Source organism: Dendrobates tinctorius, unplaced genomic scaffold (assembly GCF_039654945.1).
Source record: "Dendrobates tinctorius isolate UK_male_01 unplaced genomic scaffold, ASM3965494v1 ptg000145l, whole genome shotgun sequence".
NCBI lineage: Eukaryota > Metazoa > Chordata > Amphibia > Anura > Dendrobatidae > Dendrobates > Dendrobates tinctorius.
The window spans coordinates 1,542,482-1,556,082 of record NW_027361812.1 but is presented as its reverse complement, the minus strand read 5'-3'; the positions used below and the strand labels follow the sequence as shown (position 1 = coordinate 1,556,082).

Here is a 13,601-nt window from a genome sequence, read left to right as displayed (position 1 = left end):
CACCCAGTTTTGCCTTTTGCGAGACGCGTTTCAGATAAACATATAATAGCTGGGCCATCTCCGGCTTGAGAGAAGATTTACTCTCTTGTAAGATTGGTTTTTCAGCCTCCACAATCAATCTGCATTATTTTCCAAAGGGAAGGCTATAGTTTAGCCTCATATGTGGTCCTTCCATTTTCGGTATTATTTGTGATGTCCTAAATTATATGAAGATAATCATTTAGGCAACTTCCTTTGACCGCTTATTTTGCATTCATTTGTATCCTGCCAGCATGGGATATCTTTGGGGGATTCTTAGAACTGAACTTCATGGAAAGCCACGACCCTGAGGCGAGCAGGGTATAGCATAGCATATGGCAAGCTCCGTCATCACAGTCACCTTTTTTGTCAAGAAACTGAAGTCCTTGTGTTTCCTCCTTCTGCTATGCCCAATATTGCCATTTCCATTTGTGGTTCTATCATTACTTCCCAGCAACATGCCCTCAGTCTTAGTATCATATTTGATTCAGTTCTTTCTTTCACTCCCCACATCCAATCACTCACCTGCTGTCACCTACAACTCAAAAGCATCTCTAGAATGCAACCTTTTCTTACCTTTGACTCAGCAAAAACTCTTACTGTAACTCTTATTCATTCTTACTTCTGCAACTCTCTACTAATCGATCTCCCTCTTCCCAACTCCTCCCCTCTCCAATCTCTCCTTTTTCCAATCTTTCCTGAATGCAGCAGCCAGGATCATATTACTTTCCAACTGTAACACCCATGCCTCTACTTTGTGCCAGTCATTGCACTGGTTGCCCATCCGCTGCAGCGTCCAATATAAACTTATCACTCTCGCTCACAAAATGCTTCTCGGCTCAGCACCACCCTACATCTCCTCCCTCGTCTTAGTCTACCACCCTTCCAGTGCCTTACGTTCTGCTAATGGCTTCAAAACTAAAATCCTCAATCTAAATCTCCCATTTCTGTCTCTAGGACTTCTCACGTGCTATGCCAATTCATAGGAATGCACTACATAGGACAACTGGATTAATTCCCAATACCCACAGTTGTAACTGTGGCCTAAAACGCATTTCTTTAGTCTGGGCTAATCCCCCACCTCACTTACCTAACTATTCCCGTTTTGCCCATACTAAATTTTCTTCAAAATCATGACCCTCGTAGCATCTGTTCACACAATCAATGCACTTAATAGCTCTCTGTGTCTGTACTGTACGCATATCTGTACGCATATTGACTGGTGACCGGATCATGTGCAGACCCTATATAGTATATTATGGCTGTATTGTACAATATAAGCACATTTTTACATTTCCTCATAAATTGTAAGCTGTGAGCAGCAGTGCCCTCACTTCTCTTGGTATCTGAGTTCTGTTTGTACAAGTCACCCTCTAAAATTTTTAAATGTTGCACAGTGTTAGCGCTATCCACTGACCGGGATGACCATCATCTTATTCGAATGTGACTCAGTGACCGCAGGATGACATCAAGTGACCTACAAAAGGAATGGCAAATGGCAGCTGGGGTGAAGTGCACGGCAAGAACAGTTCGTGGCATGGCTCAAGTCATGTAAAGCTAGAAAAAAAGCCTTTCCTCAATCAGATGCAAAGTAGAGCCAGGCTGAAGTTTGCCAAAGACCAAAAGGATTGGACCATAGAGGACCGGAGTAAGGTAATCTTCTCTGATGAGTCTAATTTTCAGCTTTGCCCAACACCTGGTCGTCAAATGGTTAGACTGAGACCTGGAGATGCATACAAGGCACAGTGTCTTGCACAATCTGTGAAATTTGGTGGAGGATTGGTGATGATCTGGGGATGCTTCAGCAAGGCTGGAATTGGGCAGGTTAATCTTTGCGAAGGACGTTTGAATCAAGCCGCATACAAGGTTATCCTGGAAAAACAGTTGATTCCTTCTGCTCAGGCAATGTTCCCCAACTCTGAGGACTGGTTTTTCCAGCAGAACATTGAGCCATGCCACTCAGCTAGGTCAATCAATGTGTGGATGAAGGCCCTCCACATCAAATCCCTGTCATGGCCAGCCCAATCTCCAGACCTGAACCCCATTGAAAACATCTGAAATGTAATCAAGAGGAAGATGGATAGTCACAAGCTAGCTCGATTATACCCTATGTATACTACCATTTCATAGAAACAAACCACAATGGTAACCTTCACTGTGCATACAGTAATTCAAACTACTACAGTGACCAATTCACCATCTACCCACGACATAGGCAAATTATTGCAGCATAATGCTAGAGAAAAAAGAATCCAGTGGTAGGATGTTCCTTGTACTCAGATATGTTGCAGTTTTCTTTTATAACAGGACATACTAAGGGGAGTCCCCACAAAATGGGGTAATATACTGACACGCTGCAAACACGTCTTCTCCAGCGGTGCTCCAGGTGCGCCATATGTCTGTGGACAAAATCCAATGTGGCTGAAGATTTCATCCTTTTATAAGGTTATGCTTAAAACACACAATTCTGGCCTTCACCTCTCTAACAAACTTACTTCAACATCCTCATCATCGCACTATCCAACAATCCTAAACGACTCTCTTGACACTTTTCATTCCCTCCTCAATCCAAGAGTGCACACCCTGACCACCAACCTCCGTGCTGATTATCTGGCCAATTATTTCTAGACAAAAAGTTGATCACATCTGATAGGAAATTTTCTCCCGATCCTCTAATATGCATTCTCTTCCCTCCTGCACTGCATCTTGCTCACTCTCTGTCTTTGAACCGGTCACGGAAGAAGTTACCAGGCTACTGACGTCTTCTCGCACTACTACCTGCACCATTGACCCTATTCCCTCACATTTCCTCCAACTCCCCTCATCTCTGCTGAGGACTTTGCCACCTACTTCAAAAATAAGATCTACCAAACAAGGCAAACCTTTACTGTTCCACCACCCCAACAACTCCATATACCAGACCTCTGCCCTTCCCTAATAAACTTCCTCTCCAACATCACTGAAGGAGAGCTTTCTCATCTCCTTTCCAAATCACACCTCAGCACCTGTGCGCTAGACCCCATCCCTTCCCACCTGCTCCCCAACCTCACTAACATGATCATTCCAGCCCTAACCCATCTCTTCAACCTATCGCTATCTTCTGGTACCTTCCCCTCTGCCTTCAAACATGCCACCATCACACTCATCCTCAAAAAAAAAAACCTTGACCCAACTGCTATGCCCAGCTATCGCCCCATATCACTGCTTCCATTTGCTTCCAAACTCCTTGAGCAGCATGTCCATGCTCAACTTTCCTCCCACCTCTCATCTTTACTCTCTCCTTGACAACCTCCAATCTGGCTTCTGCCCCCACCACTCCATTGAAACTGCCCTGACCAAAATTACTAATGACTTACTCACAGCCAAAGCTAAGAGACGGTTCTCCATCCTCCTCCTTCTCGACCTGTCCTCTGCCTTTGACACAGTCGACCACTTCCTACTGGTAGAGATTCTTTGTTACGTTAGCATCAAAGACCTTGCCCTGTCCTGGATCGCCTCTTACCTTTCCGACCGCACATTTAGCATTTCCCACACTACCTTCTCATCCCGCCCTCTCTCTGTTGGAGTACCTCAAGGCTCTGTCCTGGGGCCCCTACTTTTTTCCATCTATACCTTTGGCCTAGGACAACTCAAAGTCCCATGGCTTCCAGTACCACCTGTATGCGGTCGACCCTCAGATCTACCTCTCTGACCCTGATGTCACCTCTCTACTGTCCCGAATCCCGGAGAGTGTATCAGCCATATCCTCCTTCTTCACCTCTCGCTTCCTAAAACCCAACGTAGACAAAACTGAACTCATCTTTTCTCCATCTCATGTATCGTCCCTACCCGATCTATCTATTATGGTAAATGGCATCACGCTCTCTCCCACACCTGAAATCCGCTGCCTCGGAGTAACTCTCGGACTCTGCCCTGTCCTTCAAACCGCACGTCCAAACTCTTGCCACCTCCTGTCGCCTCCAACTCAAAAATATTTCCAGAATCCGTCTCTTCCTCAATCTACTAAAACTCTTGTGCATGCCCTCATCATCTCCTGCCTTGATTACTGCAACACCCTCCTCTGTGGCCTCCCCAACCAACTCTCTTGAACCACTCCAGTTTGTCCTCAACTCTGCTGCCCGACTAATCCACCTCTCTCCTCGCTACTCCCCTGCTTCTCCCCTCTGCAAATCGCTCCACTGGCTCCCAATTCCCCAACGAATCCAGTTCAAACTACTAACACTGACCTACAAAGCCATCCACAACCTGTCCCCTCCCTATATCTCTGAACTAATCTCCCAATATCTTCCCTCACGTAATCTTCGATCCTCCCAAGACCTCCTACTCTCCTTCACACTTACTCGATCCTCACACAACCGCCTCCAAGATTTCTCCCGAATATCCCCCCCCCCCCCATCCTCTGGAATTCCACGCCTCAACACGTCCGTTTATCCACCACCCTCGGATCCCTCAGATGGAACCTGAAAATCCACCTGTTTCAGGAAAGCTTACAGCCTGCAATAACCATGCTGCCACACCCCCGGCCTTCTGTCTCTTCCCCTTTATCCGCACAGACAGGGTCCTCTCCCCTCTGTACCAGTGTGTCATTGCAAATTTGTTTACTATTAACGATATCTATAACTTTGTATGTAATCCCTTCTCATGTACAGCACCAAGGAATTAATGGCGCTATATAAATAAAAATAATTTTCTTCGGTCCCTTTCCCCGGTTGTCACTACTCATCTAAAAATACTTAACCTCTCTCTTTTATCTGGTATTTTTCCTTCCACTTTTTTAAACAAGCCAGCATACAGCCATTACTTAAAAAAGCATCCCTCGATCAGAGCTGCGCTTCTAACTGCAGACCTGTCTCTTATCTCCCCTTCATCTCTAAACTCCTGGAACGTTTGGTCCTCTCCCATCTAATCCGCTATCTCTCAGATAACGCTCTTCGTGACCCTTTCCAATCCCGTTTCCGGTCCTTGCACTCTACTTAAACTTCGTTTACTAAAGTCTATAGTGATCTACTAACAACTAAATTTAATGGTCCTTACTCCCTGTTGATTCTCCTTGATCTCTCTGCTGCATTCGAGACCATGCATCATCAGCTCCTCCTCGTTACTGTATACTAGACTCTATCGGCCTCAATGACACTGTTCTCTACTGGTTCTCTTCCTACCTCTCTGAACATTCCTTCACTGTATATTTTGCTGACTCCTCTTCCCCTTTGCTGTCGGGGTTCCTCAGGGCTCAGTCCTAGGCCCCCTCCTCTTAGACTTATATACTGCACCTATCGGTCAAACAAACATTAGTTTTTCAGTACCATCTCTCTGCTGATGACACCCAATTATACACACATTTTCTTGACTTTGTATTAATGCATAGGTGATGTCAAACTATCAATGATTGCCTTTCCGCTATCTCTAACATTTTGTCCTCCCTCTGTCTATCTGACAAAGTTGCACTCTGTAGCGCTATAACATGCACACATGAAATATAGGAAATATGAATTGCATTACTGCTCTAGAAAATAGGAAAAATTGAGAATACGTCTTTGCTGGGACCTATCCTAATGTGATTCCTCTCCTGGGCTGATAGCTTACATATATATGGGAAGGTAGAATCCTGCTGTGATTAAGGCTGTGTGCACACGATGCAGATTTGCAGCGGATTTTACCGCGCAGAAACGTTGCATATCCGCATTGTGATGTACAGTAGCCTTAAAATCAATGGAAAAAAAAAAAACGCTGTGCAGATGCTGTGGATTTTTCTGCGTGGTTTTCCTGCGGTACAAAATCCGCAGCATGTCACTTCTTTTGTGCGGTTTTCCATCTCCCCTGTCACCAAATCCGCAGGGGGAAAACCGCAGTGGAAAACCGCAAGAAATCCGCAGGAAAAATGCAGGTCATTTGACCTGCGGATTTCTTCCATTCTGCGCGGAAAAATCCGCAGGGCCAAAAAGTTCGTCTGCAATCAGCCTTAAGTCTCCAGAGGCTGATGGGTGGAGTGCTCAGTCAGGGCTATGCATACAGCAAACAAAAGACTGACCATCACTTCCAAACAGAAAACAGGTGTGTACAGGTGCTTAATAAGAGTAGCCATCTCCATATATAACTAACAAAGTTGCTCTCTATAGCGCTATAGCATGGTAACTTGAATTGTATGAATTGCATTACTGGTCTAGAAAATGGGCGGGGGGGGACGAGAATACTTGGTGCATAAATTTGCTAATTCGTGTATACCCAGCAAAGAAAATTGCATTCTCTCGACAGCTGGGTACACATGAATTGGCCAATTTGTGTGCTGAGTATTCTCCTTTTTTCCTATTTTCTAAAGCAATACTGCAATTCACATTTCATGTTTGCATGCTGTACTGCTAGAGAGTGCCATTTTATTTGATGGTTAGATATGGAGATGGCTACTTTTAGTATTACACACATGTTTTTTGTTTGGTAATGATGGTCAGTGTTTTAAATTTCAGCTCAAGGTGGAAAACTTCTTGCGTTTCCTCCCTCCACTAACTTGCATATACCCAATATTGTAATTTCCATGTGTGATTCTACCATTATTCCCCAGCAGCAAGTACATTGCTTTACCACGTTACATCCATCCGATCATTTGTTCGCTAATGTCCCCCCTACAACTCAAAAAGATCTCTAGAATTCAACCTTTTTTTTTGCCTGTGAGTCTGCAAAACCTCTTACTGTAGCTCTTAGTCATTCTCATCTGGACTGTTGCAACTCTTTTTATACTGGTCTCCCTCTTGCTAAACTCTCCCCTCTCCAATCCATCCTTAATGCAGCAGCCATGATCCTCATCTTTTCCAACCGCTACACCGATACCTCTACCCTGTGCCAGCCATTGCATTGGTTTCCTATCCGCTACAGAATTAAATAATTTAGCACTTTCACCCACAAAGCATTTCACAGTTGACTAACACCTCGCATCTTGTCTCTTGTGCATCTTGTCTCTTGTTGGTCTACCACCCTACCCGTGCCCGCTGTTCCCCTAATGACCTAAGGCTAACATCCTCAATAATCCTAACCTCCTGTCTCTAAGATTTATTGCATGTTTCGTCTGTTTTCTGGAATGCACTACCCTGGACACTTCGATTAATCCACAATACCAACAGTTATAAGCGTGGCCTAAAAACGCATGATTTAGATTGGCCTAAATCAGGACTCTCGGAGTATCTGTTCACACACCCTCAGTGCACTTAGTAGCCTTATGTATCTGTACTTTACAGATACTCGCTGATGACCGGTTCATGCAGTGTTATGTGAATGCCCAATTTATTACATTGATGGCTGGACTGTACAATACAAGCACTTAAATTGCTAGAGTCTGCCTCCAGCTTTGGGGCGGCCATGGAACCCAGTTTACTTTCTAAGACATTGCAGATGACGCCTCCCACGTACCAGTCTCTATCGAAGCCCATTGCTTACCTGAAATTGACCGTGGAACACAAAATGTGCTCCAGCTCTGTGCATCCGTGAAAGGTGTCATCTGTCCCTTTGCTAGCGTGGAACGCACAATGCGCATTATATTATTTTCCCTACAGTGTTAAAAAAAGAATAATGGAATCACTCATCTCTTTAGATAATAATAATAATAGTATTAATCATCTTTTATTTTTATAAGCGATCTCTTAAAGGGATCCCCGGTACGGAAGTGAGGGCAAATCCACTCTGCGCTTTGGTACTGACCTTAGGTCTCTCTTAAAGGGATCTCCGGTATGGAAGTTAGGGTTAATCCCTCAGCTCTCTGATTCTCACCTCAGGCTTCTACTAAAGGCATCAAATCCACTCAGCGCTCTGGTTCTGACCCCAGGCCTCTCTTAAAGGGATCTCCGGTATGGAAGTTAGGACCGTTCCACGGAGTGCTCTGGTTCTGACCCCAGGCTGACGGAATGATGTGGGATATTAGGGGTAGTTGTCCGGCAGCTGTGACGGAATAATGTGGGATATTAGGGGTAGTAGTCTGGCGGCTCTGGCTGACGGGATGATGTGGGATATTAGGGGTAGTTGTCCGGCAGCTGTGACGGAATAATGTGGGATATTAGGGGTAGTAGTCCGGCGGCTCTGGCTGACGGGATGATGTGGGATATTAGGGGTAGTAGTCCGGCGGCTCTGGCTGACGGGATGATGTGGGATATTAGTCCGGTAGCTCTGGCTGACGGGATGATGTGGGATATTAGTGAATGTGGCTATGCGGAGTGGGCGGGGCTATACACTCAGCTTTATATATGTAGATATAATCATTAGAATTGGTTATCACTAACCGTAGTTAGTTACTATGCCCGGGCAACACTGGGCTCTTCAGATAGTTTATAATAAAAGCCAAGTGCAAACCCCCCCCCCGGTAGCTCCTTCACTGAGACCTAGTAGAAAATACTGACGAGCTGTACATATCGATGCACAGTAATGGGGATGCTTGGTTTTTCAGATGAAGCAAAAACATTTTGGCAAAGTCAGCGCAAAGAAGGAACCATAGATGTTATCTTCAAGAAGGTTCAGAGCAAGTTGCAATTTCTGTGTCAGAAAATCAAAGATGGGGCTGCCACAAACCAAGGTGATGATGAATAATCTTGCGCAGTGTTACTTTACTATGGCTGAAAGAGAATGTGACCTATTGGTTAATTCATGTTTTTATGTTAAAAGTATTTTTTTTTTTCAAAAATATTTTCAATATCCTTCTCTTAAAAGAAAAAAAAATAATCTTGCAATGTATAATTTTTACCCTAGCTACTAGTCGTTCTATTCAATTCATAATTCCTGTTATTTGTGGAAGGGTGTGCAGCTGTAATATCTCCAGGTCCTTCTCTGATAACTTAGGAATGGAGATGTACAATGAAAAGGAATGTTGTATTCTGTTAAAAATTGCCAGTTTAAAATGTAATATATTTGGAATCGTATTCTGAGCAGGGCTATAATTGGGACACTAGATGGTATAAGGCACACACCCACCACCGTGACTTTTCCAACCATGTAGGACTTAAAGGGCTAGTCTAAAGTTTTGAAGTTATTCCTTATCCATGTGATAGAGTATAACTTCCCGATCACTGGGGGACCAACTGTTGGGACTCCCACCGATCCCAATAATTAGGGTTCTGAAAGCCCATGTGAATGGAACGATGGTCAATCGTGTGCACATCCGCTGCCTTCAGCCACTTATGGGAGACCCAAAGACCATCCGAGCTCGGTGTTCAGCTATCTCTGGTGGTTACATAGAGAATGAAGAGGTGCAAATGATTGACCAAAGCTCCATTCACATGGGGAATTCTCGGGATCAGTATGGTTCCCAAAGGTCGGACCCCAAGTGATCAGGAAGTTATTCCTTTATGCCGTGGATAGATGATAAATTCGAAACTTTGAACAACCCCTTTAAATAGTCATTACCACATACTTCAGTTTGTAAAATTTCAACGTGCTTGTGAAAATCAGGAACTTGGCAAATTATTTTTTGTTTAAAAATCCTCTATTCTTAAGAACGGATGGATTTTTAGTTCTTTTAGTTCCCATTGCCTGAGATGGTACCTGTCAACGACACAGCTGTCGGGTGACCCGGGACCAGGGGTTCCCTCCCTGTGCCTAACACTAGGGGGCGCGATAGCTCGCCCTGCTCCCCGGGAAACTTCTGAAGGTGAAGAATCCGGGGCCTCCGCCCTTGCCTTATCTGCTGAGTTAGCACTCCGTCTGTTGTCTTCCCCCACCCAGGTAATAGGAGGCGCTACTGTGCACCGTAATACACCAACCCGACAAACAAGACAACACAAACAAGGGTTAACAGAAAACTCCAGGCATATAAAATATTCATTCACATATAACAGAGGAATGCATCGGGTGTGAAGGTAGGGGAATAAACCAAAATAGAGAAGGATTGAGAACTCACCACACATACAAACCTAACAGTCAGAAATTACTCCTCCAACTCTCCTTCTCATATGTGCTCCTCTTCCTCCGTTATCCATGCAGCAATAAAGCTTGCTCTGACAAGGATTTGTAACAGATCCCAGATTATAAACGGGAAGGGAGTGGCTAACCGAGCTGAGCTGTGAGCACAGAGATTTCCAACATGGCCGATTAACCCCTGTTCTGCCAGAAGAAATAAACACATTTAAAATGTAGAAGTGCTTCTTCTCAGCACCAGAGTAGGAGCAATCAGACGCTGTGGTCTTCTGGCTCCACACTATTGCGGTATCCCTGTGACAATACCACTGATCTGCCTGTCAAGCAGGAGCACATCACCACCCCCAGAAATCGGGACGCTGGGAAGATTGGAGAGTGGTTCATTCCTGAAAAAGTTAACTTGAGACAGCCCCTGTAAAGTTTGTCTGAGTCATCGGCTCCTAGCTTGTCAGTACTAATTATGAAAGAAAGGTGTGAGAAATCTTTGAAAATATTTCTCTAGAAATTTATTTTTTTTTCTTTTGCATTTTTTTTTTTTTTTTTCTTTTTACCTTTCTGTGGTTGTGAATGTATGTTTTTTGTTTTTTTAGATTACGTGAGCGCTCTGACGTTGGTGAATAATGTATCATTTCTGGAGGACACTGAAACCTTCCCCTCTGGTAAGTGCTGTAGTAATCTGAGTGCCAGCGGCAGCGCCAGATATTGATGTGAGAGACTCGTGCGAGTTTCTTGCATCACACTTGCAAGTGTGACCCCGGCCTCACTCTAACACCCTGATCTATAGCCACACAGGTATACGTGTGGGGGGCTCGATCATACCAGCGTAAAAGTCGGACGTGTGCAATACAATAAAAATCAGATTGCACTGTGACTAGTGTTATTCGATGAGCGCTGATCTATTCGGCATGAAAAAAAAAAATCACAGCATGATGCAATTTCACTCTGAAATCAAATGGGTGCGAGAAAAAAATCAGATGCCATATGACCAACTTTTGCTGGAAATTCTGGTTACTCATAAGTAGTACTTCTTACAATACCTTACATTTGGTAAATCGCCCTTTTGGGGCTGCCCGCTTTTTTACTAAATATAATGGGAGCCCCATAAGGCTTGCTTTAGGAGATTGAGGTAATAAATGATAATTTCTTTGGCATATTTCTATGAAAATGCTCACTAGAGCAGCTTGCAGACTAATATGGGGCTTTGCTTTATGCAGGGAACCATTTAAAGAAAAATGTAAAAAAAAAAGCGTGGAAAATCTAATGAACAAGAGATGAGCAAAAAGATTTGTGGTGCCCAGTTCCGACCACTGGCTCTGTACTGGGTTGCAGCCAGTCTTCAGTTTTGTTGTTGGCATCCCCGACGCTGCATTTCTTGGGCACCTCTGTCTCTTCCAAGGCATCGTAAAGTTATGACGTCGTGTGAGACCGAGTCACTAGACTTCACACCACGATTTTTGGGCTGAAGAAACAACAGTTGCACTCTGGATGCCTTGTCGATAATAAACATTAAAAGACTGACTGTCACTTCCAAACAGAATACTGGTGTGAACAGGTGCATACTAAGGGTATCTGTCTGCATACATAACTAACAAATAAAGTTGCACTCTTTTTTTTTTTTTTTTTTCTTTATGCTATAGCATGGAAACCTGATGTATATGAAATTTGAATTGCATCTAGGATATGAGAACAAACCATGACTCTTAGCATGGACATGCATAAATTGACCAAATTATGTGCTAAGAATCATTACATTTTTTTTTATTTACTATTTTGTACAGCAGTAATGTAATTCAAATTTCATGTTTTCATGCTTTAGTGCCGATAATAAGTCACAGAAGCAAAGTCTGGTTACAGCAAAGACCTGGACCAGAGGTCAGAAGAACGCAGTACTGCAAATTTTTTTTGAAAATTTCTCGGTCTATAAAACCTTCTTTTTAAGTTTTTAGTGTGTGTACTTGAGTAGGGTAACTGTATTTTGAGTCATATTCAAAACAGAACAGAGTGACGGCATAGTTTGTACAGTGTGGCACAGTAAGTCTGCAATATGATATTGAAGTTGGGGTCCGTTATGATTGTTGCAGAACAAGGTGACAGCCGTATTCTTTACACATTATGTGATTATGTGAATGCAGCATTTTTTTTTCGCTATAGATCAAAGTTCTTCAGAAGAGCTGACGGAAGATGAGGATTGTCTACCAGCACGGGCAGAAAAACCTTTACCATCTCCCATCAAGAGTGAATTGTATGTACAGCTATATCATCTTTTCCTTCTTTCTGCAATAAAAAAGCCATGCCATATACATAATGTAGGAATTCCACTGCAACAGAGCTGCAGCTCAGCTATTGATTGCAGCGCTGTCAGTATGACGTGAGCACTGCAGTTAGTTCTAGAGTCAGGGTGCAGTGATGTATACTTGGCACTGGACCTGAGAAAGTTTAATAAAAAACATACCGCATATATTCAAGTATAAACATACCCGAATATGAGCCGAGGCACCTAATTTTACCACAAAAAACTGGGAAAACTTATTGACTCGAGTAAAAGCCTGGTATACATTTGTCTTCTCATCACCATCCTTGTATGCATGGCTCCTCCTCCCTATCCTGGTGGGCATGGGCCCCCTTCAGAAAGCATAAAAAAAAATAAACCAACCTACTTACCTTCCTGCGCTGCTTCGCAGCATGTTGTTCTGATGCCAGCCGCTGATTTATGCTTGTGAGCAGCGCATGGCATGGACATCATGCGCCTCTTACAAGCCAAGGACAGCTGCTGGAATTCTCACTTCTCTTTTCTTGCCCAGATGTAAAATTTTGCATTTCCCCCTGTTAAATACCATTCTGTTAGTTGCTGCCCATTGTTCAAGCTTAGGCCTCTTTCACACTTCAGTTATTTGCATCAGTTAAAATCCGCCAAAAAGGCAGACAAGCGGATGAGAGAGAGATTGATATTTTTTTTTTTTTTTGTTGTTGTTGTCCGGCACCCAGACAGAATTTGGGGTTAATTCAGTGTCTGGAGGATCCGCCGGGCAAAAAAACGTTGCAAGCTCCGTTTGGAAATCTTTGAGGATGTTGACGGACCCTAAGATTGTGGCGGATCCTCAAAAAAAACGGATGCAACGGACGCCAATCAGTCAGGATCCGCCAATAATGAAAGTCAATGGGGAAAAAACGGATCCGCAAAGAAAAATGGCGGATCTGTTTTTTTTCAAAATTGGCGGATCCTGACTGTCAAAAACGGAAGTGTGAAAGAGGCCTTACCTAGATCCTTGTGGATCCTTTCTCTGTCTTCTCTTGTGTTAGCTGTCCCTTCTAGCTTTGCATCGTCTGCAAATTTGATCAGTTTATCTTCAGCTTCCTTATCAAGATCATTTATAAAAATGTTGAACAACACTGGGGCCAGGACAGAGCCTTGTTGTACTCCATTTGAAACACTTTTCCAATTGGATGTGTAACCATTTATCACCACTCTGAGTACAATCACTGAGAGTGCATATTTTTTCTGGCCGTATATATCCCATCCCATATTGCTCAGTTCAATGCTTTTTAAACAAAATGTGTGTGTATATAGATAGAGCTATATGTACAGGAGCTTTTCACAAAATTAGAATATCATCAAAAAGTTCATTTATTTCAGTTCATCAATGCAAAAAGTGAAACTCCTATATTATATAGTCATTACAAACAGAGTGATCTAT

At 43.4% G+C, this 13,601-nt stretch overlaps 1 protein-coding gene across 9 annotated transcripts in view; it reads left to right on the top strand.

Annotated features, from left to right (window-relative positions):
• Positions 1 to 13,601, top strand: part of SETDB2 (SET domain bifurcated histone lysine methyltransferase 2) — a 103,322-nt gene that overhangs the window by 19,319 nt on the left and 70,402 nt on the right. For all 9 annotated transcript variants that reach the window (XR_012220387.1, XR_012220388.1, XM_073546099.1 and 6 more), the window contains 3 exons: positions 8,444 to 8,569; positions 10,497 to 10,565; positions 12,058 to 12,148. Coding sequence is in view for 7 of the 9 variants with exons in the window: in XM_073546099.1 (XP_073402200.1) it covers positions 8,444 to 8,569; positions 10,497 to 10,565; positions 12,058 to 12,148 (286 nt within the window). In the remaining 2 variants the exon portion in view is untranslated. The remainder of the gene's footprint in view (positions 1 to 8,443; positions 8,570 to 10,496; positions 10,566 to 12,057; positions 12,149 to 13,601) is intronic.